Source organism: Taeniopygia guttata, chromosome 8 (assembly GCF_048771995.1).
Source record: "Taeniopygia guttata chromosome 8, bTaeGut7.mat, whole genome shotgun sequence".
In the NCBI taxonomy this organism is placed as follows: Eukaryota; Metazoa; Chordata; class Aves; order Passeriformes; family Estrildidae; genus Taeniopygia; species Taeniopygia guttata.
Window position 1 is genome coordinate 18,691,694 of NC_133033.1, and position 27,124 is coordinate 18,718,817.

The 27,124-nt window shown below is 37.0% G+C and overlaps 2 protein-coding genes across 5 annotated transcripts in view; both read left to right on the plus strand.

Annotated features, from left to right (window-relative positions):
* The window catches only part of AGL (amylo-alpha-1,6-glucosidase and 4-alpha-glucanotransferase), a 34,979-nt gene extending 31,653 nt beyond the window's left edge, over nt 1–3,326 (plus strand). For all 4 annotated transcript variants that reach the window (XM_072932528.1, XM_002189127.7, XM_030279243.4 and 1 more), the window contains exon 34: nt 250–3,326. In XM_072932528.1, the coding sequence (XP_072788629.1) occupies nt 250–367 (118 nt within the window). In that variant the 3' untranslated portion in view covers nt 368–3,326. The remainder of the gene's footprint in view (nt 1–249) is intronic.
* A 1,778-nt stretch (nt 3,327–5,104) lies between these two features.
* The window catches only part of LOC101234018 (uncharacterized), a 72,888-nt gene continuing 50,868 nt past the window's right edge, over nt 5,105–27,124 (plus strand). The window contains exon 1 of the mRNA XM_072932530.1: nt 5,105–5,244. The gene's annotated coding sequence lies outside the window, so the exon portion shown is untranslated. The remainder of the gene's footprint in view (nt 5,245–27,124) is intronic.

Genomic DNA, 27,124 nt, shown 5'->3' on the forward strand with positions numbered 1-27,124 from the left:
CACGTGAATACTGGGTGAAATAAATCTTACACGAAAATTAGCATCTTATTTCATACAAGAAATCAGTTTCAGAAAAAATGTCAGTGATTTGGTTTTTTTTAAAAAAACAAAGTATTTAAAAACAAATTTTGTAAAACATAATAAAGGGTAAGTAGTGACAGATTAAAATTGCAGCAGATAAAATGACATGTTCATTTTTTTCCAATCTATAATCTAACAACAATACTCATTTCTGTTTTCTCTTATCAGATCGTCCTGGAAAGGACTTCCAGAACTAACTAATGAGAATGGGCAGTATTGTCCTTTTAGCTGTGAAACTCAGGCCTGGTCAATTGGTGTTATCCTTGAAATCCTTTATGACATGTAAAAGTTTATTTTGATTGATTTGGTGAAACTTCTGTGGTCTTACTAGTGGGCATAAATGAACACTTGGCTTACACTGCAAGGGAAATTAACTGTTCTGCACAATCATTTAAGTTGTGTCCTGACTTTCAGAGATGCTGAATGCCAGCAGCTTCTGTGCCCTATAACTGTGTGGGGCGGGCTTAAGTGTTTTGAAAATCAGGGCATGACAACAAAATAAAACTGCAGTGCACACTTGATGCAGCAACTTTTAGTAAGGAGCAATTTTAAGAATATGCACAAACTTAATTTTAAGTAGCTTTGGTTTTTTAACCTATTCAAAACAAAATCTTAATGTAACCAAGTAAATTTGCTCGTTCCTGAGCCAAAAACAAGTAGCACAGCTCTTATGTTTTTTTTTTCCTTCGTCTCTTAAAGAGTAAATGGATGTTTCTGCAAATGCATGCTTAAGAGGGAGTAGACTAACCTCTGACTTTCTAAGTTTGGTATGCTTTGTGCTCTAGCATCATGCATTAATGAGGGAATAATATGTTATCTCTCCATTGAACTGTATAATGGGGATTTTTTTGTATGTGTTCAATTGAACACTCCACTACACTAAGCAACCACAGAAATAAAGTGTGTGAATACTGTAATAAAACAACTTCTGAAGTTATATATAAAATTTTGAAAACTTCACTTTGAGAGTTAAGCTATAATGAGGTAACAGCCTATGTTAATCTGTCTTTAGATATATTTAAATACTATGATCCATATAGTAAACCTGTTTTTTCATTTATATCTGGTTTTCACCATGGGTAATTCAAAAGAAGTGTGCATACAATGCGCAGCCTATATGTTAGGGAAGTCCAAAATGCTTGGCTGCTTATTAAATTAATTTATTGAAGAGATAGGGTCACCTGAGCCCTTCTTTTCTGGGAAAATCCTAGCTCTATTAATCAGGTGGAAACAATACAATGGAAAGACGTAGTAGCCTACTATCACCGAGAAGAATATGAGGCTTTTGGGCCTTCTGAAATTGTACCAATAACAATAAGCATGCTGTGTGGTGTCCTTTGGGAACAATCCAGTGAATATGATGCAAAATGTCTTTTTTCATATTTGGATGCCTGCATGTCTTTATTAAGTTCAGGGTTCACAATCTGAGAGGAGAGCAGCTGATAATTTTCAAACTCTTCATGCAATTTTTCCATCCTAGTGCAATAAACAGGCAGAGAGTGGGGTTGACAACACTTCCCACATCACAAGGCAGAAAAGCAAAAGCACTATTTCTGAATGTTACTGAACATATTCTGTTAATTGTGCAAAAAATAAATACGGGATGTAATTATAATGCACTAAAACACAGATCAAGATTTTATGATGTCTGTATATTGAAGTTTCTGTATTCTGTCTAAAGTACAGTGCACACATGCTGTCTTGTTCAGGGAGATGTATTTCAGGTAGATACTGTAAGGGCAAGTTAACCAGTTCAGGAGGTGAATTGTAAGTGGCTATATTCATATCCTATTTGTTTGAAAGGTTAATAAGGATTTTAACTCCCTTGCTCAAGTGTTCAGTCCTTAGAAGTTAGGAAAGGTAATGTCTATATTATACCTGAACTTTTGAGCTGCAGTATATGGGTTGAATTTTTTTTATTTTCTCAACACAGTGCATAAGAAATGTCATTTGATCAAAAATGTTACTGAAATGTCAGCTACAGATTATTTTTTTAATATGCAAGAGGCATAGAAAGTATTTTTCATGCTGCACTGAACTTTCCAAAACTCTTGATTATTATATTGAGGTTTATGTCCTACTGTTTCACTAGCTTTACTGTTTTCCTGGATACTTATTTCTTGTGTATTATTTCAAGGTATGTTTTATGGCTCCTGTAACTTAGAAAGCAGGAACAAAATGGCAGAAAAAGAATTTTTTCTTACTTCATGAAAACATTTTAAAATTGAAAGTGAAGCTTAAGAGCTATAACTGTTGAAGATTTCCACCAGGTGTCAAAATTATATTAATTGGCAATGATAAATGTTGGGGAAAAAAAAAACATGAGAAATTTTTAATCTAAACCTTTCTATGCTATGTACAGATTGCTTTCCAGTTTTGCAACCTGCACTGCTGATAGACACTGCATATTTGTCACTGCTAGGGTTTTTCCTACTTTAATAGTAAAATTTGAAAGATAAATCACCACTGTATACACAAAAATACATATGCTATGAAACTTTTAAACATGCCCGTTTATAATGTTGCTTCTGCACTGATTTGTTGAGCATAGTTTTAGTGACAAATATTTTAAATAGGAAAAAATATGTATTGGTTGACTTTGCTGTTAAGTAGCAATAAAAGTAAGATTTAAGGTTATTAACTTTATGGGGGGGGTGGTTTATTGGTTTTGGGGGTTTTCTTTTTTTTTTTTTTTCCTCAAAAAGCTACTCAACACTTTGTCAAGCCAGTTTAAAAATGAAGAGGGAAGCAAACAATGTTAACTCTAACATAAAATGAGCTGATATCCATATAGATCAAGTCATTATCCCCTAAAAATAGCTGACTTATATTTACTGATCCTGAGCTGTATCATTATCATTTATATTTTATACTCAAAGACGTCTAGTAATGCAAGCTAATAATTGGTAAAATAGAAATAAACTAAATAACTCTGTAAGAACTGTGCATCCATTGTGTTCCAGTTGGTGCTTCTTGATCTATGTTATATTAAGAATTGATTTTCCTCCCAATTGAAATAATTTTAACTGTTACCAATGTTCACACAGTTAATAGCTCTTGATTTATTCAAAGATGATTAACTTGACAATTCAAGTAAACTAATGTATCATTCTCACACTGCATGTTGTAATGTAAAATGGAAACATGAGCTTTACATGTCTGTCTATCACACAACAACTGATTTTAAAAAATGTCATTATTCATTTCTGAAATGCACAAAATAAAACTCTTTAATTCAGAGTTAACCTTGTGGGGTTTTTTTAAAGTCAAACTTTTCAGCTGATGTTTCTTGTTCATTTCTTGCAATTTTACATAGAGATTGTTAACTTCTCAGGTTAAAATATGCTAACAACACTTAATAGAAAAACCATAAACTTGAGATTCTTATGTTGGTGTCAGTGTCAGCTGTCCTAGCTGAGTTTGAGTGGGTTTGGGTTAGCAGACCTTCTGCTATGAATACTTATCTAAGTTAAGTCATAGTATTGCGAATTCACCAAGACAACAGTCTTGATTAACTGATTTACAGATACCCAAGTGCTACAGTGATTAACTTTTGAGGTAAACATTCCTGTCACTGTGGAGAAGGCATTATCACTTTCCAGCTCTGGTTTGTAATATCGAGGTCTCACAGCACAGGTGCCTGGTATACATATATATGCATATACATGTGTATGTTTTGCATATATGTTTTGTACATATATATACATATATATGTTTTGCAATATCCTCATTTCATTCCATGCTTTATAAAAATAGGATTTTTTTTCTAGTTCTCTATTCAAGCATTTTGTTTAGGAAGAAGTTTATCATTCTATTGTATATACTTTTAATAAATATTCTATTGAAAAATGGGTAGGGAAGTGTAGAAATGACAAGTCCCTGAGTTGTTGGGGGGCGTTGGTAAGGTTAGAGCTGCTGCCTCAGCCCTCATGGCGCCTCAAGCAGCTCAGCCAGGAGCGGATGGATGAAATGTTACTGGTGCCTGGCACGTTTCTCTTAAGCTGCTCTGGGGCTTGCAGATGGAGACGGGAAGCGCCTGCAGTCAGGACTCCGGAGCTCTGCCCGTGTTGCCGTGTGAGGTGAGGCGGGACCCCTCCAGAGCCCGCCGATCTCGGCACCAGAGAGCGCTTCCTCGGCCCGGCCGGGCGCCTCGGCGGGGCCCTCGGGGCGGCTCTGCGCGCACCGCCGGCTGAGGGCGGCTCGCCGCGCTCTCCTCAGGAAAACCGGGGGAACCTGCCCCAGCCGACAGCTTGTTTTCCTTTTTGAATGAGCCTGGAAACAAGTAACAAGGAATGTACTTGCCTGTGAGCATCTGGGGGTTTGTGCCAGCTTGGGAGCTGGTACACCTGTTGTTTAATGTAGCAGTACAAGGGAGATACCAGCTCTATTCGCATTCTATCAGATTTGCCTGTGCGTTTGGTATTTCTCAGAAGTTACTGACTAAATTAAAACAGAGCTTTCCCAATTCTGAATTTTACATCGAAGTGCAAGTGACCAAGTGGACCAATGGCCATTTTTAATGGGGAGTGTTGGTTCCAGAGCAGTGAAGGAGGCACTGAGTTGACTGTTAATAGTTTTAGCGATAGCTGTTTTCTACAGGGTCACATTCTGAAGTAGAATTAATGTGTAGTGGTACAAAGGTGAACCTGAGAATAATACTGAAAGCAGACTGTGGCTTGTCAGGTGGCAGTCTGAGCCATCTGTGCTGTTCCAGGCTCTTGTGTTTCTGTAAGCACTTGTCCAGTCCTGTTGGCCTGTGACACGTTTGTCTCACTGTGTACTACCTCCTTGAACCTGTTTCTCTCCGAAATCTTAATCTGTGCTGTGTGTCTGTTCTGTTTGCAACCTTTCAGCCACAGGCAGCTGTTCACCCTATGAATAATAATCTCAGCATATTACACAAAGTTCAGTACCACTGACTATATTTGACAAATAATAAATTCGTTCAATTCACATAAGCTTATGCAATGTCTGAGATCCATGAGCACTTTCCTTCCCTTTGTATGCTGCAGCAATGTCTCAGTACAACTTCAGACAGAGAGACTGTGCTTCTATAGTGCCTTTTTGCAACGAGAATGAAAACTGGCCATGAAAGAAGATAATTATGCTGCAGCCTGGCAAGGGTCTTAATTTGGATAATGTGGACTCTAGATACTAAAGGAGGTAAGTTTTTTTAGAGTTCTGTATTTCTAAGTTCAAATAAATGGCAAATAAACTGGAGCTTAATTTTGTGTGGTGGTGAGAAACATAAGATGATGTCTTCAAATCAGTTCTAAAGGAAGATACTTGCAGTCTCATGATTTACAGACTGACAAGTACAATTATTTTAAAGCATGATGCTGTAGAGTAGGATTAAATTGTAATAGTGGGAGTCTTTTTTTAAAGTGATTTTTAGAGTTACAACCACATAATTTGAGAAAGCGGAATAATCTATTCTTTTGTGGGATACAATCAGGGGCTGTTTTTTAAATTTCTTTGTAATTGGTCTTATCGCCATTGTCTATAAGGGTCCTAGATGCATCCTAGACCTGGAGAGGGTACCTGTTTTAATAGTACGCAATGAGAAATCGGTTCCAAATGCAGGAGTAAGGCTCACAGCTGCTTGTGTACAGCCTAAAGAGCAGCCAAATAATGAGGTAGAGGTTTCTTAGTAAGAGCAGTCGTTGGAGGGCAATAGTGGGTTAAGTGTTGCCAACATGTGTTGCAGTACTATACCTAAGGAGAACTTGGGGTAGGATTTTGAGGTTAGTTAGTGTATAAATTTTGTGGTTATGACTGACTGATTAAAGTGTCAAGAATGGCATGTTAGAAGGGATCTTACTTGAATGTAAGATAATCCAGGGACTAGCACGATGGGCTGGAGGTGAACACCTCAGCAGAAAGCTGAGGATGATGGATGGGATAAGAATAGCGCAGCTCTTTATTGCAGATACAAATTAAAATTTCCAACGCGGCAGCAGAGGGTGGCGCACCTGGCCGCTGTGGCCCAGGCTGGGCAGGGCCGTTCGGCTCCCCACTCCCTTCAGGGCTCGGCATTTCTGCTCGGCTGCACTCGCTGTGCTGGCTTTTAACGGCTCAAGTCTCCATTCCCGCACGTCAAAATCATAACAAGTTTTTAAATGTTTGGAAAAAGTTTCATTAATCTATCCTCATGTGGGAGAAGTGGGAAAGGAATACATCTTTGGTGGTTTAGTGACAGCTTGATTTGTTAAAGGGATAACTGGAGCTAATGAGTCTTTCAGTATTAAAAGATCCAGTAATTTATGTCTCTGTTTTATTGCAAAGTTCAAGAATCTATTTATCTCCTAAAAAATGGGAAATGCTAGCATGTGAAACCAGGTGTATGTTAGGCATTTATTTATTATTTGCATAATAGTTCATTTAATGTTTCTGTAATTGCTGGCAATTTTTTTCTGTTTGCTTAAATGCTTTGTTTATGCACAAAATTTTAATGTGAAAACTGGAAATAATTCTGCCTGGGCAATCTTACACTATAATTGTGGGTATTTTAACTTAAGTATGTTGTTATATAGATTTTTTTTTTTTTATTTAGTGGCATTTATTGTGTGTTTAACAGGCTGCATTTTCTAGCAGTTATTCCACTTGTTGAAGCCGGATGGGAACACCCACATGTTCAAGATTTTGTAATTTGTAAAGTCTGTAATCAGATCTACTGGGACAGCTGTTCAAGAGCTGGTTTTGTTTTCTTGTAATGGCTATCTGGCTAGTACTGCTGGAGGTCTCCCTTCAGGCCTCTGGAGGGCCAGATTCATGTTTGGAACAGTTAGGTTACTGCAGAGCTTTTCCAAGGCCTCCAGGAACCATTTAGTTAAATTTAATAACCAGATGATGCTATCACCTGGATCAGAGTAAATCTAGAGTAATTTAATTTCTATGCCTTGAATAATTGCAGGTTTATTTTTGCATAATTTTTTCTTTAGACAGCTTATACACCTTCGCAAACACCAGTTAAAAGCATAAATCAGATGTAGCAATGCAATACAGTTGTTTATTCCAGGGTAGGGAGTCTGTACTGTGCTGGGGTTCGCAATAGATTCCTTGAAGCAGTTTCCCCCTCATGCAGAGAGATGTTTTGCCATCCTTGTAAGTACCTTTGCTGGAGTCTAACAAAACATACTCTAAATTCTGCTGTAGAATTTTGTGGTAGCATTCTACAAATTTTGGTAGAATTTTGATTTATGAAATCTGTGAAAACATTCTCTTCAGGAATATTAAAAGCAAATAAAACCTAGTTGAGAATCAGGGGGCAGGGGGTGATAGTGGTAGTAGTTTACCCCAGTTTACCTCAGTCTGGGCCTCAGGGCTGGTCTGTATGACCCTGTGTTTCAGTGGAGCAGACAGCACAGCCACAGGGCTCTACTGCTGTTACATCAAAACACAACACTGCCCTGACCTGGAGTTCCGACCACTGAGGGGAAGAGCAGCTTGAGAATGATAAATTTCCAAACTTATTTCAAGTATCACCTGGTTTTCACTTCTGAGCACTAGAAACGTTTTAAATATTGAAATCTCATGGGGAGGAGAACTCCTGTAGAGACTGAAAAAGCATTTTTCACTTGGCTGAAATGAAAAATTAGCATTATTTTGTCAGCCCTATTTCCACCTCTTCAGCCAGTTCACTATGGTCTTTTAAAGTGGACTCAATTTCTCTATCGTTCATCCTTCTTCAGCATAGCTGAAATGCTACTGTGAATTTCACCCAAAAGTCATCAAAATCCCTGGAAATGTAAGTACTACATCAGACGCAAAGGTTTTATGCGCTTGAATGTAACATTTTAAAGTCTTTTGATGTCATATACAGAGGTAACTCAGAATAGTAATTGCTGTAATAGTATCTTTTGTCTCATAAATTTAATTCTCAGCGTACTCTATTTAATAATTTGCTATAATTATATACTCAATGTACTGCCAATAAATACACTCTTTCAACACATATCTGTTTGATGTATATATATTTGCAAACATGGGGGAAGCAGTAGAAGTCAAGGATACTTCATCTTTAGCATTTTTCACTATTAATGCTTTGTTAAATACCATGTTACGTTAAATTTCTTTTCAGGAAACTGACATGAGGATGCTTTGAAATAGGATGCTAAATAGTTGTGACAGGAATTAGCACACACTACTCACAGTTGTATGTTTTTCCTGTGCTAAAAATTTAAGGATTGCTCTGAATTAGCTGAAGGGGCATTGGCACAGCATGTAGGTGTCTCTGTGCCATTCTCTTACTTTCTTGGAAAATTGTAATTGCTGTATTCTCAGAACTTGTGCTAGCTTCAGAACGTGTGGAAAGTGGATGGCAGGTAGTACTACCTGGTAGACACACTTCTTTTTGGACAGTTTTGGTCTTTGTTTCTTGCTTGGTCATTTTCACTACCTTCACAATTAATCAGTAACTATTGTCTGCTGAAAATAAGAATGCTGCTAACCGAAATCCTACTTAGCTGAACCTGTCTTCTAAGCTAAGAACTACTGACTTTTCTGCCACTGTTGCATGTGATTTCTAAATGCTGCTTCCATTGCTGGGGGTACTATTAAAAGAAAAAAACCCCTCCTGTTGTTAATATATGGGTGAGGAGTAATGGGTCATAAATTTAGGCAGTAGCAAGTTTAGCAGAGCACAGACATTTAAACACAGGAAGTCCAGGATTAGTTTCCCACCTGTACAGTGTTAATTCTGCCTGCTTATGTCACTCCCAGAGTGCCCCAGTAACAGTGATGTTTTGTCTGAGCACTGCCATCCTCAGGAGGTGCTTCCATCTGCCCTGTTGTCAGGATCCACCTCTATGTGCTTCATCTGTAATCCCACTGTATGTGTGCCAGGGATTATACAGCACTTCACACCATGCCAAACCTCAGCAAGCTTTGCAGCAGGCCTGCGGGTCTGATGGTGCATTTGCCTTTAGATTGCACTACCTAAATATTGTTAAATATTTAGTTTATAAAAAATAAATACTCATCTCCTACAATTTACAGTTTCTTTGTTCTCACATCTGTCACATTAGGTGTTTAGCCTTCAGAAAACCTCCCAACCTATGCTGATGTCTGACCTAGGTGTACCCAACAGCCTTCTGGGCTCTGCTTCAAGCATGGTCTGCAGATTGAGTGCTGAAATGTGTCACAAAGGTTTCCAGAATAGTTCTTTCTTTGGATCATCATATGGTTTTATATAATAGAACAGCTCAAATATTCATTGAATGCCTTTGGAGATTTTATTCACCATGCCACATTCTGCAGAAAATTACATGGCATATACGAACTAATTCATGAAAGTTGTGTTTATATATTACTTCTACACAGGTTGATTTAAAAAAATATATATTCCATAATTTATATCTTTGGATGTGTAGACCACAGGTTTGTCTACTACTCTTAAAAATGTATTTCTATTAGTTACTGGAAGCCACATACTCCTACCTTTGTTTTACTTCCACATCAATAGAGAAAGCATTGGAAATACAAAAAAAAAAATTACCTAAAAAAACCCTCTTGTTTCTGTGAAGCTTATATTTGAAGTTGAAAGTATCTAGCTCCACTGCTAAATACTGTGGACTAACTATCTATGAGATGTATGTTCTTCCTCAGGTACTTCTGACTTGAGATGTGTTTCTATTTTCCTTTTTACCTTTTTCCGGTGCTGTTTTGCAGCCCTTTCTTCATTCTCAGTTTTATTACTTTGCTTGAAATTATGTTGGGAACTATTTCAAGCATCTTTGTGGTGTGGATGTTTAACCCTTTTACAGCAGAGCTGGAAAGGCACATTTGTGCCTCAGTAGTGCTCATGGCATTGTGACTGTGGCTGTAGCACCTGGGATAATGTATTTTCTTCAGTGGCTGTGGAAATTCTCACTCAGTGCTTCATGAATCATTACATAGTGGTGAATCACTGCAAAGTGGTCCTTAGACAACTGACCTTGAGTTGACTCTCCCAAATATTTTCACTTACTAAACCCAATTAAAAGATGCATTAAGGATATTTATATTGCTGTATCTCTATAATTACAGTTGCTATAAGGATGCTATTCTTTTGTGAAAGGGTGATAAGATGTTAATAAATAGCCCGTCTTTCATACTGAGAATAGCATCATACTAAGCTTGAAAGTCTTTATAATAATGGATTATAACAAATTAATGCTTCTGCATAAGGAAGATTATGTATCATAATTGTGTTCAAATGTATCACAAAAAAATAATACATTCTGTAAGGAATTTATTATCAGACTGGAGGAACCCAAGAAAGTCCTCATGAGCAGAAGTCCCCTGACTGTAATGACCTGATGGCCCTAAGAAGTCAGGGCAGTAGATTCTTAGGGCAGAGCAAAAATTAGAGGACTTACAGTTTAATTTGTGGGACATGTTACACAGCACCTGGTTACCCTGGCTTTCTGTACACCCAGTCAATACCGGTCTAGCCTGGCAGTGAGGGACTCTGTACCCACAACAGCCTTGATGGTCAGGAGCTTCTCTGTGGAACCATCCGGCCAAAAAAATCCCGCTAAAACCAGAAGTGACCTAGACTTGCATTCTGTAGGAACGTAAAATATTAGATAAGAAATGTCATGGAGCTCAATTTCTGGTTTTGTCCAAGTTATTTTGTGTATCTCATGGGTATAACAGGACTTTCACATTCCATATATTCCATATATTCCCCGTTTCATGTTGTGTGCTTAACACCTAGTGCATCTTTCACCTTCTGGTAGAAAGCTCTGTGTCTCAGACTGTTCCGTCCTGTGAGAGTCACCTCCTTCTCCTCCCTGACCTCTGGCTAAATGGAGGAGTTACTAGCAGAGGAATGTCACACTTCCAATTTGCCAGGTAGGCGGTAATTGCTGCGTTCCAAAGAGGTTACCACAGCAACCCCCTCAGAGATACACGCAGTGCACTCTGCTCCCAGACTTTGTTAAAGTTATAAATCATGTTTAGTGTATACTTAATATCCTTCAACTTATCTATTTCAGCTCCAAGTAAAACCCAAATAAATAGATATCTGTTTTCTCAGGTGACCAGCTGCTCACATTGGTTTTGCCTGCCAGAACTAATAGAAAGTAATTATTATGATCTCAGCCATTTCCTTTTCCTCACCTTCCTATTTTCCATTACACAACTGTAATTATTATTGATTATACCTAATTAGGATTCATTGTGCTTCAAAGATTTAATACTTGGTCCTTGCCTCTAAAAGGTGATAGTCTTACATTTAGGCTTAACATCATGAGTAATACAAGAGACAAGGGGAAAAATCAAACGCAAGGACAAGAGCAACCACTTCAAAAATACATGATCTTTTCCTTAGCTAACGAGCTAGTTTTCTGTAATTTAGTAAGGTCTAAGTTCAAAACATTTTCATGACTAGTATATGGAAGGGAATAGTACTATTGTGAAGCTTATTTCTTTATTTCTGAAAAATGTGTTGTCTTGCAGGCAGTAGTATTTATCTGTATAGCGCATGTGCACTTTACTGATCTTGTACATTTCTTGGCTTGCTTACAAACCAGGGACTCCCTTTTTCCATTGCACAAAAAGGTACCTAGTGAGTCATGATTCCCTGTAAACAGGCATTTTTAGATGCCCATCCCTCACCTGTTTGCAGCTCTTCCTTGTTATGTTCTTTCCAGGTAATTTCTGCATTTTCTTCTATGTTCACGTCTTTGTGTGCACTTTATATCCAGAGTTATGTGACAAAGAAGCAATGACAGGAATTAGTATATTCCATTCAATTGTCCTCCAAAACAGATTCTCCTCTTCAAAATACTAGGAGTTGTGTGTATTCTCATGTTATTACTCTGTCTAGGAAGTCATATGTCATTGTTAACATTGTTAACATTTTGCCTTATCTTGAAAAAGGGAGACTAGAGAACCTGATTCTTGACTACCTGATGGGAAAAAAAAAAAAAAAAAAAATTGGCCTGGTAAATCAAGCCTTGGGATTGAAAGTCTTGCAAGAAGAGTAAGAACATTTACAAATTAACTTTGCCAATAAGAATTTGGTACAAGCCACAGCTCACACAGGAAGAGCATGTTTGGTCTGATGGAATAGTCAGTGATGTTGTAGAAAATGCATTAGGAATGAATAAATATATAGGTCAAAAAGCCTCTGTAGACATGCTTGGTCTTCAGCCTCTAGATCCATTGTCTCTTATTCTGCTAACTGTAGTGAGCAGTCTTTGCAAATGAGAGCTACTTGCACTACTAAAGCACGTATTACATGAGTTGCTCTGAGTCTTTGTCTGTTACACATTCTATTACTGTACTTCTGTTTATACTATCTATTACCATGCAATGGAAATCCCAAACAGAAGCCAGGTTCTTTTGTTTTGATAATGAATTTGTGGGCATTGTGGGGACTGTGTTAGGAAGCATTATTAAACTCTATCCCAGTCAAACAATTGCAAAATGGTGAGTAGAGAAGTGCCCTGAAAACATAGATGTTCTAAATATACTGGACTTCTAATAGTTTCAGATATGAATCCAGCAATGTTTATTATTTTGAAATGGAAGGGAGACATTGTTCCAGCTGCTAGGAACTGACTATAGAAAGTGAGTTGGTTCTTTTCCTTGTAGTAGATTTCAAATTCACCATGAAAAAAAGTTACAAATACCAAACAAAAATTGTTACCTAACTATTCCTTATAGTGTTAACTGCTGAAGGAATGGGAATTCACCTCCTTCTGCATTTGAAAGGGAAAACTCTGTGCAAACCAGGTGGCATGAAAGCACATCCTGTGGTAACTTCTCACTGCTATGAAGAGTGAAAGGAAGGGCTTGGGAAACAGGGAATACCTCTGGAGCTATCTAGACTCTGATTGACTGACAAGTCCTCAGTGCCAACACACACGTCCCAGTTCTGGCACAGCTAGAGGAGACCTGTAAATACTTAACAATAAGCATCAACTCCTTCTACTGAGAAAGGCTACAATTAAACAGTTTCTTTGTGGGCTTCTCTTGGGCTTTCCAAGTGTCTATCAGAAAATTAATATATTTGTATTAAGGCTTTCTCTGGAAGCCCGAAGAAGGTGTTCTTGTGTGGATTATAATGCCATAAGCAAACATAACCCTTTATCCAGTAAGCTTACTAAATCTTCTTGCAAACATTTTTTTATTTATGTAATAAGTGTCTTTTTATTTTGACAAATTTAAAGAGTCAAAGTGGTGGAAATTATAATACATTATCAAAGGAAATAAATTAGTCATTCTAGTAGGAATTTAATCCAATAGATACATGCAGCATTTCCATGTTACCCACTCACTGTAGCTCATCAGTAGCTGCTGCAAAGAAACACGAGAGAGAAATCTTTAACTAAGTGTCTTTCACTAAATCTTTGTGTTCAGGTCATGAAAGTAAGGTATTTTAGATGAATGAGTGAAGCAACTTCCAGACTCTAAAATATTTTAACAGTCATTTGCATTTACACAAAATGTAAAAGTAGATTACCACCAGGAATTTATTTAACTTACACATAAAAGAGTCGTTCTTGATACCAGATGACAACTATCTCTCAACAGAAGAGTGTGAACACCTAGTGAAAGATGCTGACTTGGCATAATTAAGGACCTGGTGGATCAGGCAGAACTTGGCACAGTATAGTTATTGCCAAGGCTAGATGCACTAGAATGGCATCTGCAAAGTACCTTAGAAAAAAGGGGAATAAGATAGATTTTGTGAAATTCATGAATACACGTGCTTCAGGAGTGATGTGAAATGTACTCCTGGTCTGAACTAAAGCATTTACATAGGTGCAGACAGATCTTGCTTAGAATCAGGAGGGCTGCCTGTGATGGAGCTGCCCTAATCAGTCATCTACGCTGGATTACAGTTTATATTCTCATATTCCATCTCAGACGGAAAATCTCCTCACTGAATTTTTGTTTAGAAGCATCAGTTGACAGTGACACATTTGTTTGTTTTATTGGACAGTATTCAAAATATTTTTGCTGTCTTTGGTATTTGGACTTCTAATCTACAGTCAAATTTACAAAACATATTTCCTACATCCAGTCCGAGGTATGGAGACTTTTCAATTTTAAGCAATTTCTTCACCTTTAGGAAGTTCTCAGGTTGGAGGGAAAAGGAGCGTCCTTTTATGTGATTGCATTCATGTTTTTCTACTTCTATCATCAATAGCTCTTTACTAAATTCTTATTTAATTAAGCTTAAGTTAAGATACTGATGCTTTTAGGAGTAGAGTGGGTACATCTTTACCTATCTCCTTGATTTATAAGGCTACTGGTTGATTTTTCTATTTTTTTTTAACCAAAAAAAAATAGCATAAGCAGTTTGTCAGAAGTAACCAGGGAACAATGACAATATTTTTTCCAAAATCTGTAATGTGGGAGCACAACTTTTCTAGATGCTGTCTTTCAAGAACTCATCTGTTGTAATTGTTATTAGTTTCTATATTTTTTTCTAAAAAGTCATTGTTATTGTGGTGAGAATGAAATAGTTCTCTGAGAAAGGCAGCCATAATAAAAGCATTTTCTTCAGTTATTTTTTTCTCAGTGGCTCCAATTGCTGCATCTATATGACAAGATTTGCATTTTGCAGAAAAGATCACTTAAGTGGTCGTCTTTTAAAAATGTTGAGTCAGAGTTTTTAGTGTTGTACATAGTTTCAAGTACCAAAAGTTCTAGAAGTAATCCAATAGTAATTACTATAAATTTTTAACAGAAGATTGTATATTTGAGTTATGTTTGGTTTATTTTCTTCATGCTTGATGAAGATGCAAATGGAAATTTTAGTTCCTGAATAACCGTTTTATACATCAGTTTTGAAAACAAGTCAAGTTAGTATATGATTTGTTGCATAATAATATTCTGTTAGATAGTCTAGAAGTAGTTCACAAGATGAAGATATAAGGAAATTCTTCACCATCAGCTATAGTAAATTGAGCTGTGCTACACAGTGCTCATGCCTAATATGTGCAAATAGCTCACATCCAAGAAATGGCTCTTGTTCCAAGTAATTGAGAAATCTTTGTTTATATAAATTAGCTAGTTGAGCCACCTAAGCAAGTTTTTTTCTTCTGATGCTTGAAAAAAGGATTAATAAATGGAGACAAAGCAATTATTGTTATTTTCAGTTACCAACCTATCCATGGTCAGATACTGGTATGCGTCAGATTTCTCATATGTTATCATTAAAGAATAAGCCTACCATGAGCTCTGTCATTGATCAGTGCTACCTGCATCTTCCTGAGCCATTCATGTTCTTGCTTATCATTTTCTGAAAGTATATTTTCTCTCATCCTACTACTATCAAGTACTTTGGGATTAATCTTCTTTTGGAACTGTGAAAATGGTTTGGATATAAAGTAGAAGATGGAGTTCTGATGCAATGACACCTAATCAAGTCCTGAAGTAATTATCACAGGACTGATTTCAGTGCAGTAAGCTATCTGCAGAAATGATAATAGGTATTGCTCAAGCCTGGCACACCTAACTTGGTGTTTCCCAAGCCATATAAATAAATAGTCTTCCTTGCATACCCACACCTCTCCTGTCACACCATTTCTGAGGAAAGAAGGGTCCTTCATCTAGATTAGCAAATAGATTGAAGCAGACACCCTCCTGTTTTCATAACACTAAGTATAATTTTGATATGCTTGCAAGGAGAGTATAATTACCATTATCCTCTGGTACTATAAGTGGCATTGCTGTTACTGGCTCCCAAGCTTCATCTTTAGGAACCTATTGGTTTTCATCCAATACCACAAAAAGAAAGCTACTTTAAACTTCATCTCAGATGATACATTTTCTCTAGCATTAAATACAACCTTGCATTATTAAATACTTTTATTAATAAACACTTTTGTTAGAAAAAATAGTGTAAGAAACAGCTGATTCTGTGCTTATTTATTTGCCTCTAGTCATTCCAATACACTAAACATGCTCTACAGATAGTTTTAGCCTTGTAAATGAAAATTACATTAGGCCCTCATATACTATATAGTATAGTTTTGATTTTCATTCTTCATTAACACTTCAATTTTGTATGATCCACTGGATTTCTGCATGTCAAGTAAACAATTTTTGAAAAATTCAATTTTTTCTCATTCTAAACTACAAAATAATATTGATAAATCATAGTTGATCGAATAGTTGATCTTCAGTAGAAAGAAGATCAGATTACTAAGATGGGTTGCAAACTCCCCAACATTCCAAGTCAAGACTCATGTGTCATTTAGAACTTTGGAATGCAGCAAATAATTTGCTTTACAGACTGTTGATGAACTTGAAAATAGTTTATGGCTGAGAATTATCATCAGTTCAGTGTGAGATTCTACAGCACAAAGCCAGGAAAGAGCAGATATCCTTAGGGTGCTGCAAGATCTGCTCCAAAAATTAATTGTAGGGTAAGTCTAATGAAACTGTTGAAAACAGGATATGATGAAATATGAAGCACTCCTTTGGCTCCCTCACAAAACCCTACCTCCTCTTTCCATATTCTCTCTCAAAATAAATAGCTGTGGCTGGGTTGAAATCAGAGTGCCACTAATGTTACACTTTCATTTTATTTTCTGAGCTTCTCTGGTTGTTAAATACTGGAGACTGAGCCATAAATAGACAGAATTTTCAGAGATCTCCCATTTTTTTTCCTTTTATCCTGATTTGGAGATTATCTCGTGTGTGTTTGTTCAGACAAAAATTCAGGATCTAACTGGACCCCTATTTCTGTAGGACAGTGTGGATTAAATCTTCTCCCATGTTGCAGTAATGAACTCATGGTTGCACTGTTCTAAACTTCGCCATAGTGAAAAGAGTCTAGTTTAGTAATGGTGCAGCCTGTGTTTCTCAGTCTTGTATTGCAAAAATTAAAGAAACAATTTCCCAAGATTTCTGAATCATGAGAGGATGGTCAAAAGGGACTGACTAAAATGAACACACCTAGAAGGTTGTGTCTTGAAGGCATTTGAACACACGTTTCCTGTTCTAGCAATAAGTCAAAACACTGCTCTAATTTATTATTATCCACATTTTTACAATACATGAGCAGTTCTAATAAGTTGTTATTTAATGATGTGAAATGTCTCTCTCAACTGCTTACAGGAATTTCAGTTTCTCACTTCCACAAGTGGCATTGCAGATCAATAGCAGCAGCTTGGCTGACTAAGCCAAAGCTGTGGGGATCATTGGATTTTGGCACTAAGACAAAGCTGTGGGGATCATTGGATTTTGGTCCAACCCCAATGTTGATGTGAGGGAGTTCTACAGCAGCAGTCTCCCCTTTAGCTAGAAAAGCAAAAGCACTGAGAATCCAGGATTGCAAATTCAACCATACAAACCTACAGGAGCAGAAAAATAATAATCCTTGTTCTCAGTATTTAAAATGCTGGCAATATTTTCCTTTCTGGGGTGGAGGAGGCAAAAGCCTATCAGTTGCATGTCCCAAAATGAATTTACCCAGAATTTCTGTTAATTGTTTCTCATCTCTACATCATCTGCAATCAGCTGCCAAAGCACCCTGAGACACCAGTGTGTGTCCAACTAGCTTGTGTTTCCACAAGAGGGAATTGGAATCTTGGTTACTATTAACCAAGAGGCCAGAAAAATTTGTGATGTGTCTCCACTAGTAACAATAATAATTCATAATAAATTAAGGGCCATCCCATTTCTCTAGGGTTCCAGGTCAGTGTCAGCCTTTGAACTATGTCTTGAACCCTTCCAACAAAGTGGCCCTCTACAATTAAACATCACTTTTCCGGAATATAAATTATAAATGTATAAAATTTCAGGTACCTTGCAGCTAAACATCCAGATATTACAATTTGAGGTTTATTATATATATGAACAATGAAGAGTGAATTTCTTTACTCTGTACTCTATAACGCCATATATTACAAACATGAATTATAATGGAAGTTAATTTTTATGCTCTGAAATGATAAACTTTCTCTTGTTGCCCTTATAGATTTAATACTGAGATAGGAAAAAAGGGCAAATTTGATTCAGAGGCTAGCTAGGCCACTGATCATTTTTTTGGTCATTTCTGCCTTTCTCTTGTAACTCTGCATGGAGATTTACATGGGGATAAAATTGAAAGCTTATGACTTTCGAAGACCTCTAATTGCTCTTACAAAAAGCTGACAGGGAAAGAGCTGCACATAAAGGTAATGTCTATTAGTGTTCTCAGTCCTTTAGAGCTACTTTTGGGTCACTCAGATCTGAAGCTTTACCAATGTAAAGGTGGAAAATGCGTATTGTTTGCAACTCTTACTTTGGAAACTCAGTCCAGTCCAGTCAAATATTTTACTTTGCTGGCCCTTTTCTCCATTTTTTTTTTCTCATTTCAATATTTATATGCTTCTGCCTTCTTAGCAAGGCACAAGAGTTTGTCCAATTTAAGAGTTCTGCATTCTTGATATGATAGTTTCTGCAGCTTCATGGTATGGTATGTCCTTTATCATTTCATACAGTTCGAATTAGATGGAAAGATAATCACCTGGGGAGTTGGAGAATGAGCTGGCTGGCCTCAGTATGCAGTATTACATATTTATTCTCTCATCTAGCCAAACATATTTCAAAATCAAGATTCAGGGAAAAAAATAAGTAAACTGTAGCTTCTTCCTTTGATGTTTTAAATGCCTACCCCATTTTCTTCTATTTTTTTAAATTCCTAATTTGCATGAAATTTACATACACCTTCTTCCTATCACTTATTTTGAAGAGTGGTTTACTTCTGTTGTTTTTTATATATCAACTATATGGTAGCTTGTCCCTGTACAATCCCTCTGCGAGCGTTTCATTAGAAGAAATAGGCCAAATTTTAATACTCCCGACCTTGCCCATACCAGTTCATCCACTCCCAGCTGTACATCTTCTAATGCCTACTTTAGTCATGCCAAGCTCACATTTTTCTCTTCTGAGTGATAGGTCCTGCTGGCAGACACTGCTTCTCAGTCAAAAGTAGGGCTCATTCTCAGCTATAAATCTCTGTGTTGTTTTAAGCAAGTGTAGACCTGTCCAGACCTGCTAGCGAGATCATCTTCGACACAGTAGTTACTGCATTCCTTTTGCTGAAAGCAAATATTTGGAACTTAGATGCCCTGATGTAATTTTAAAACTAGAGATTCTAGAGTATAAGCACATGCTAGAAAAAGTCTCAGCTTTAGTGGATTATCAGTTTTAGGTGTAAGACAGGCCTTGCCCCAGTTCTTCTGTTTTTCGGCTTTTATCTGCAGAACAGGTGAATCTTACTGTTTTAAAATTTAGAATAAAATAACCTGAAAGTTTTCAGAGGTTTAATGCTATCTCCTGTAGCATATCTTCTATTATTTGACTTGCAAGAGTCTGAATTGAGCATTTTAGTAGAAATAGGTTTTGAGATCTTTCTTGTTGCAAAGGGTTTACTGAACACAAACCCTTCCATCCAACAAAACCAGGTGGAAAAGAGTAAGAGAAGTGGAGCAGTCTGTTCAGGTATTCCTGCGCCTAATTTCTAATCTTAACATAATAGTTCATAATTTGTCATTGATTTAAAGTACTGATACTAACAGCATTAGCATTATTCAGACACTACCAAGCAGAAACATTCACTTTCAATATGTGCTATACCTTCCTATTTCAACTAATTTATTATTGAGTTTTGAATTTTGCTATAGTAGATAATAATCTTTTCTTCCTTTAGAGATATTGACTAATTAGATCATATGTGTTTCCTAATATACTAGTTGCAGAATGAATATTTTAAGCTTCTCACTCACTGTAAGACCTCTGGACACATATATATCATAACTGGCCTTCTGTTTTGCTTGTATTGATGTGAATCAACTCACTTGGTGATAGAACAGAACAGTGCAACCAGCTACAAATCTATTTAAATTACACCTTTTATCCCTACTCAGAATTATTCACTTTCCAATGAAATAGTAGTTCATTAGGCACCAGTATGATATTGTGGAATGTCCTGATCTTTAAGATATGACACCATGAAATGTGACAGGTATGAGAGGATCCTTATTTGGCTGTGTTGCTGTGGACAGATTTCAGTACACCATTGCAAAACGGTGTGCTGAAATCCTAAATGCTGTTTATCTAGCTACTTACCCTGTGTTTGACCGAGCATGTGAACATCACAGTTGTTCCAAGATCTCATATTTTTTTTCTGAACAGTGGCTTTCCTGTGCACAGATAATGTTTCCTAGAGAAAATTCAGTTAGATTTCTAAAGCATTCTGATTTGAATGGACCAGTGATACAGTTTGTAGTGCCACTGTGGATGGACTTTATTTCTGCTATGATTGTAATACACACCTATAATCCCATTAATGCTATGCTTTACCTTTGGGAATATCTTCTGTAGACAGTGATACAAGAACAGCTTTCTCTGTCTCTCACATACTATGTTCTTAGCTGTACAATGCTTCTGCTCTTCCTAGGTATTTAGTAACATGTATTTGGTGAAAAGGAATGCTTGATTAAGTTTCTTTTTCAAGTAAAAAGGTGGCTTGGTGTTTCCTGTACTCAAGGCACTTGCTGTGGATATCAAAATTTTTCATTTGTGGGATATCGGCTATTCACAAACAGCATACATAAACAGATATATTTCCTTCAGGTGATGTTTTAATTTGAAGGGGGAAACAACATGTGTTCACTGACATTATATCAACATTAAAACATCACAAAGAATTTAGGTGACCAGTATAAACCCTTATCACAAATGAAATGAGAATTGCTGTGGTGGAAGCAGAATCATTAATTTCAAGTTGTTGCCTAAAAATATGTTACCAATCATTTTGTCAGCTTGAATTGTTTAAGGTTGTAGGAGGTAGTCATCACATTTTTCATGGCCAAAAGCAATTTAGAAGCATATTTGATATCCCATCATCTTTTCAGTAAAAGGAATATAAACCTAAAAAAATCCAAATCCCAGCAAATATAGATAAGAAGAAGAGAGATGATGGGACACTGGGAAGAGGTGAAGTTCTGGGAAATTAGAACTGCTGAGTATATGTATTTAACATTAGATACCTACATCCACAGTTGTGCTCCGAAAAGTTTATGTGGGGCTTTTTAGAGATCCTAAGCTGCTGTGGTTGCCACTGACTGTATGAATTAGATATTCAGACTCCACAGATGTATTCTCATCTAAGAGTATGTGAATGCCAGACACATTAGTTCAAGTCCCTTTGCTTTCTAGAATATCAGAGGGAAAATCAACAAAGAATCAATTTATGTGCTACTGTCTATGACTGATCTGTCAAATGGTGGGTTGTACTAATCCATAGCAAATTTTAAAGCCCATAGGCATTTTTCTAAATCTTTTGTAGTCTGATGTTTGCAATTAGAGTCTAACAGTAGAGAAAGGATGTTTTATTTTCTAAAGACAGTATCTCTTTCCACATACTTACAGATCATTAAAAATTTGTCTTGATTTTGGGGTCCAGAGAGTATGCACAGATACCACACACGAAGGAAAACAAAAATTTCTCAGTAAGTGACTCACTTGCCTGGCCAATCTTGTCTGTGTAATGCAGAATTGTGATATTGTTACAAAGTGACTCTCCTATAACCTTCCCAGCAAACATAATCACGCCATTACTGTTTACTCTGACAGCAGCTTCTTTCCATCCAAGAAGCTCAGCAAATTTCACAACCATTAAGCCTCCCAATGAAATAGTTAAATGTCATTATCTCATTTTCTAGATGAGGCATATAGAAATTAATGACTTGTTAGAGTCATACAGGAAATTTGTGACAGAGCAAGAAAGAGATGGCAGCTCCTCCAGCTCTCATGCCTATTTTTTAATTTTCAAAATTATTCATTTTTTCCTCCAATAAAAGCCACTCCTAGTTTTGGAACAGCACTATAAATGAATGAACTGAAAGGCTCACTTATTGAATAAGTAAAAGAAAAGTACCAAGAGCAGCTCTGCTGCTTTTCTAGCAATATAATGGAACAACTATGCTATTATTGGCACAGGGTTGCTTTCAACTAGAAACACACTAGAATGCAAGAATCTAGATCTCAATTTGAAAAAGGTGAGAGAGGGGAAGGAAGACCTCAGTGGTTTGACAAAACACTAGAAACCTGGAATGAACAACATAGTAGAAATGGTTTTGTTTGATCTGCTATCATGCCTTAAATGTGCTGATTCATCCCTGGGCTTCTTGATTTGGCTGTGGCTGCATCTCAGTATTTCTGTTTAAACGAGCAAAAAGCAGTGTTCACTGTATCGGTCACACATGAAGTTCATTTAAGTTTGTCACACAAAGAAATCCCCATTAAGTCCACTAACTGTTCTGATACACAAACACAAGGAAATAAGATGTGAAATTCATCATATTAGTGCTTACACATAAAATACATCAGAGATTTTGTTTGGAAAACTACTGTAAAAGTGAAACACTTTAGGATGTTTGTTTTAATTTTTTAGATTATTTTTGCTATTTTTTACTAGATACTTACATATTGCCATTTATAGTGTAATACTGTCTATACAGAAGATAATATGCTATCTGTATGTGTATGTGTGTGTGTGTGTATAGATAGATCCACATTAAATTTATGAAAGTTTGAGCTGATTTATATTGTATAGCAAAGGATGGTGGAGAGTTTTAAATGCAGGAGTAGAAATGGGAAAGTTTGTGTCCTGAGAGAAATATGTATGAATCTTTGAAAATAATTACTGCATATATTTATTGTATGGATATTATCCAGCCCACCTACTTAGGTTTAAATTAGAGGAGTCCCGTAGGAGGAATTTCTGGCAGAGGTGAAAATAAAGTATAATCTTGTAGATAATCAAGAGCACTAATCAAAAAGTAAGAAAGCTGGGGATCATGCTCAGCCTGACTCTGACCTGGGCTGATGAATTTTTTTCCAGTCAAGGTTAGGGTGGAAGGTGATGCTTATGAAATCTTAAAGATGCTGGCCTATGCAGAGAAAGGAGTTGAGTGAACTTTTCAGGGAGTGTCAGAGTGCTGACAAGGACTGATGCATACCATGAGTGGCAGCAGACTTTCTATATGACCTTGGCCGAGTCACTTAATCCCTCTGACTTGGTTTCCTCATCTGCAGGACTGGGTGTAAACAGTAATACTTCCCTGCCTCACAGGGAGCTGTGGGGATGACTTCGTTGCTGTTTGCGGGGTGTGCTCAGAGACAAACAGGAAGAATGCAGTGGAAGTGTTACTATTTGTTGCTGGAAACCTGTGCAATATCAAATGCCTTGTTGATCCTGTCCTGGAAAATATATTTTTAATGGGCTATTTCTTGGGAATCAGATATTATTGGAAACCACATGAGCCCATCACACCTTCCCTCTTTGCTCTGCTTCCTTTCTGCTCTCCAGTAGTTGTGCACACATAGTTAGGCAAAATTAAACAACCTCTCTTCCCATAAAAAGTATGCATCTTTCTAGAATGACAGATTTTTGGCTTCTGTAAATGAGGAAACTGGGACTACAGTCCAAAATCTAGAGTCACATTCTCTTACCTAGGAACAACATGTATAGATTGACGCAAAGATAAGTAATCTACTTAACCCTTAGTCACACTTTTGAAGGAGTTAATAGCAAGTGTTTAAAGTTGATTTTGAATTCCAAAGGAATGTTCACTAGTAAGGACATCTCCCGTTTGGCCTGAGAGATTGAAAGAAACTCTTAGAAGCTGCAGCTCTATGCTCATTAATAACAGATCCAAGCCTTTTTTGATCACACAGTGGTGCAGGTCTCGTGCGTATCTGTTACAGACATGTAATGATGTGACCCCAAGTTAGCCAAAATTCAGTTAGCCTAAGCAGCCAACATTTTTCAGTGTCTGGGCATCCGCTAGCAAAGGGAGTTTATACAATCCAATTTCGTATCCTGTATCTATGCTGCTTTTGACCCAGTACTCTTGGATTGACAGAAACTCTAAAGCTGAATTTACACGTCTGAATCCCAGCTGCTCACTCACCAGTGGACCATACAGGCATAGATGTGCACTGCCTTAACCCCACTGTGCAGAATTCTCTAGGCCACAGGGACTTAGAAATAGCCTGTAAACATATTTCAGTGGTACTTGAAGTATTCTGGATCTATAAATACAAATTACAGTCAAAGTGAATTTCTCAGTAATACTAGTAGGTAATGCATGTAAGAGAGACCATTTATCTTCTCCATGACTGGGAAAACAGTGAATTTTCATTGTTAATATTAAAGCTCCAATTTTCTCATGGACGGCATATCTTGGTAGCAGGATCCTTCTACTATAATTTCTTCCATTCCATTAACATGTTTAGGTTTACTTAAATCTGAACGTAGACTCTGGTCAATCACTATTGTGGCTTACATGAAGTGTTGCATATGTTTGCAGCCACACCCAGGCACTCACCTTAAAAGCACATAGGGACAATACCACTTGTTAGCTTGCACAATGCACGAGATAACGTGATGCAATGCTCAGATGTCATTACTCTGTATGTGCTGGTCATGTCGGGTGTTTCTCCTGAGCACCACGTAAGTGCATGGCACCATCAGCTCTGCACAGTCTTGTTCACGCTCATCTCTACTGGGACACAAAAGGTTTGGTAGAAGTAATCCACTTGATCACTCCCTTTCTGCTCTTATGTCAAGTCAAGGCAAACCTGTTTTTTGCTCACTAATTCTCATGTAAGGCTCCCAGTGTATTCATCTATCTAGGACTTTCAGGGTGTGAACCATTTTGTTATTTATAGAATTACTTATTTTTTTACACAAAGGTTGGCAGGATTAAAATCAGTCAGGAAAACTGCTAACATGAGTGAAGGCAAGAAATTAAAGACAACAAGGAGCTGAAATTTTTTAATATGTAGGAAAGAATAATTTTTATATCTTTTTTTTCCCTAGAAAAGTGTGGTTTGTTGAATTATCAGAGAGTTGAATGTTTATCAAGAAGACATTTAACGTATTTCCTTGGGAGAGCAAAATATACTATGTAAATTCTAGTTGGTTTTACAATTTTTAAATATAATTATTTTGAAGAATAGCACCAATGTGTAATATTATTGTATAATATGTTGGTGTATTTTCAAGACGGGAATCTATTTGTCGAGCATAGGAAAGAAAATGTTCCTTTATAAATAAAAAACGTGACAATACTTTATGTCCTGGGAAACAGGATGTAAATATTGACATGCTAGTATAAGGCAGGAGGCATGCTGGTTATGAAGGAAGACTAAATAAATCTGTCTTTTCATTTAATCATTATTCACATAGCTGATAAGAATCCTTACCACTAAATTTAGACTAGAATGTTTTTGGAAATAACTTCTATTGAGTACTCTGGAGTTATACACAAAAAGTATACAATTATTTCATCCTCTTATCACACTAATACTGTACACTGAGAAAGCCACTTTCATTTGGAGATGAAATGTGGAATACTACAGAAATTTCTCAGATGGTCAAAATAGATGTCAGGAGAGCATACTGCATTTCTGTAATTTTTCGGGATTATTCTTGACCTTCCCTGTTTAAGCAAGGAAGAAACAAAGAAAAAGACTGGGAGAGCTTGGGAAGGCACCTGGCACTTAAGAGGAGTCAAGGATGTTCAGAAACAGTTGTGACTTTTTCCAGAACTCTGAAAACTAGTGCTTGGAAGAAATGAAGTTTCTTTCCCTCCCTTCCCACTCACTTTTACTGTTCCATAGAGTCAGTTTGGATTACTTAACAAAGGTTGTTATAAACTCAGCTCTTCATATCTGTAAGAGCACTTGTTATGTACATTTTCTCTGAAATAATTTTGGGGTGGCTACTGTTAAAACATTCATTGTGTCCAGCACATGTGAGGCATCTGAGCAAAGAGTTTGCCAATTCTCCTCTCCAGGCCAAGACTCAGGAGTGTATCTATTGCCTATGGGAAACAGCAAAGCAGTTTGAGGATACCAGACCCTGATGAAAAAAACATCACCTATTTTACCATGTTATGTATATATGTATATTGGCTTTAGCTGAAGGTTTTTAGGCTTTCTAACATTTCCAGTTGCAATGTAAACTGCCAGATTAAAAATAATCTTTGGCTCAATTGTTGCAGAGAGCAAGCAGAAAACTGTTGAGGGTCATGAAAGTACTTGGAGGTCCTGATTTCAGTAAGGAAGAAGGAAGTGGGTGGCTTATTCTGATTTGTTTTAAACAGTTTTTAGTAGAAACAATGTGGTACTGGAAAGTCTGCCAGGGTTTGCAGTCCTTTATTCAAGAAGATAGTCTTTTGCTTATGTGAGTAGCTGGCTTCCCTGTGTCCATCATGTATCTTTTAAAATTTTCACCCACTGCCCACAGATATCCCCTTCCTTACAGTGTTCTGGACTCTAGCCTCTCTTCCATGCTCCCTGGCTTCTTCCTAAGATGGATTGGCCCACTGTCGGTGGGACAAATCTAATGTGATTATTTTAAAGAAAGACCAGGTAACTCCTTATGGGTTACATACAATCAGATATCTAAAAAAAGAAGCTAATATTCCCACGGGAATTTGCATTGAAGGCATTCCAAGCACCAGGGAATTCCATGTGCACACAGTGTAGTGTTGTTCTGCACAGGAGTTTCAGTACATAGCAAACTTTGTAATCATGGTTTCACTAGAGTCGGGAGTCTACCACTTGTTCAACTGGTATTTAAATTATGATCTCAAAATTGTCCTTTCAAGTGTGTGGACCTGAAAAAGACTTTATTTTTTAAACTGGGATTTTAGAGTAAAGGTAAATTAATACTGAATCAGTCTTCTATGTTTGATTCAGTGGGAATACTGTTCCTTTGTAATAAACCGCAAGCAGAGTGTTGTGTAAGAGGGACGCACGTTTACAGCTCTCACATTGTAAACTAATGGTCTGAGTCCTTACCAGCTTATTCACAGTAGTGTTTTATTAGTGCTACAGCCAACAAAAGCATATTGCTTGTGTTATCTATGCTACTTTATAACCATATTACTAAGATTACAGCAATTCATTGCCTGACATTTATCTATCTGACTGTCAAATCAAATATTCATGGAGTGCTCACTGCTGCTCAAAGTAGCCTGGAGAAATAGTTCTGATCCCTCTGGTTACCTCTCAGTACCTTCTAGCTGGTTGT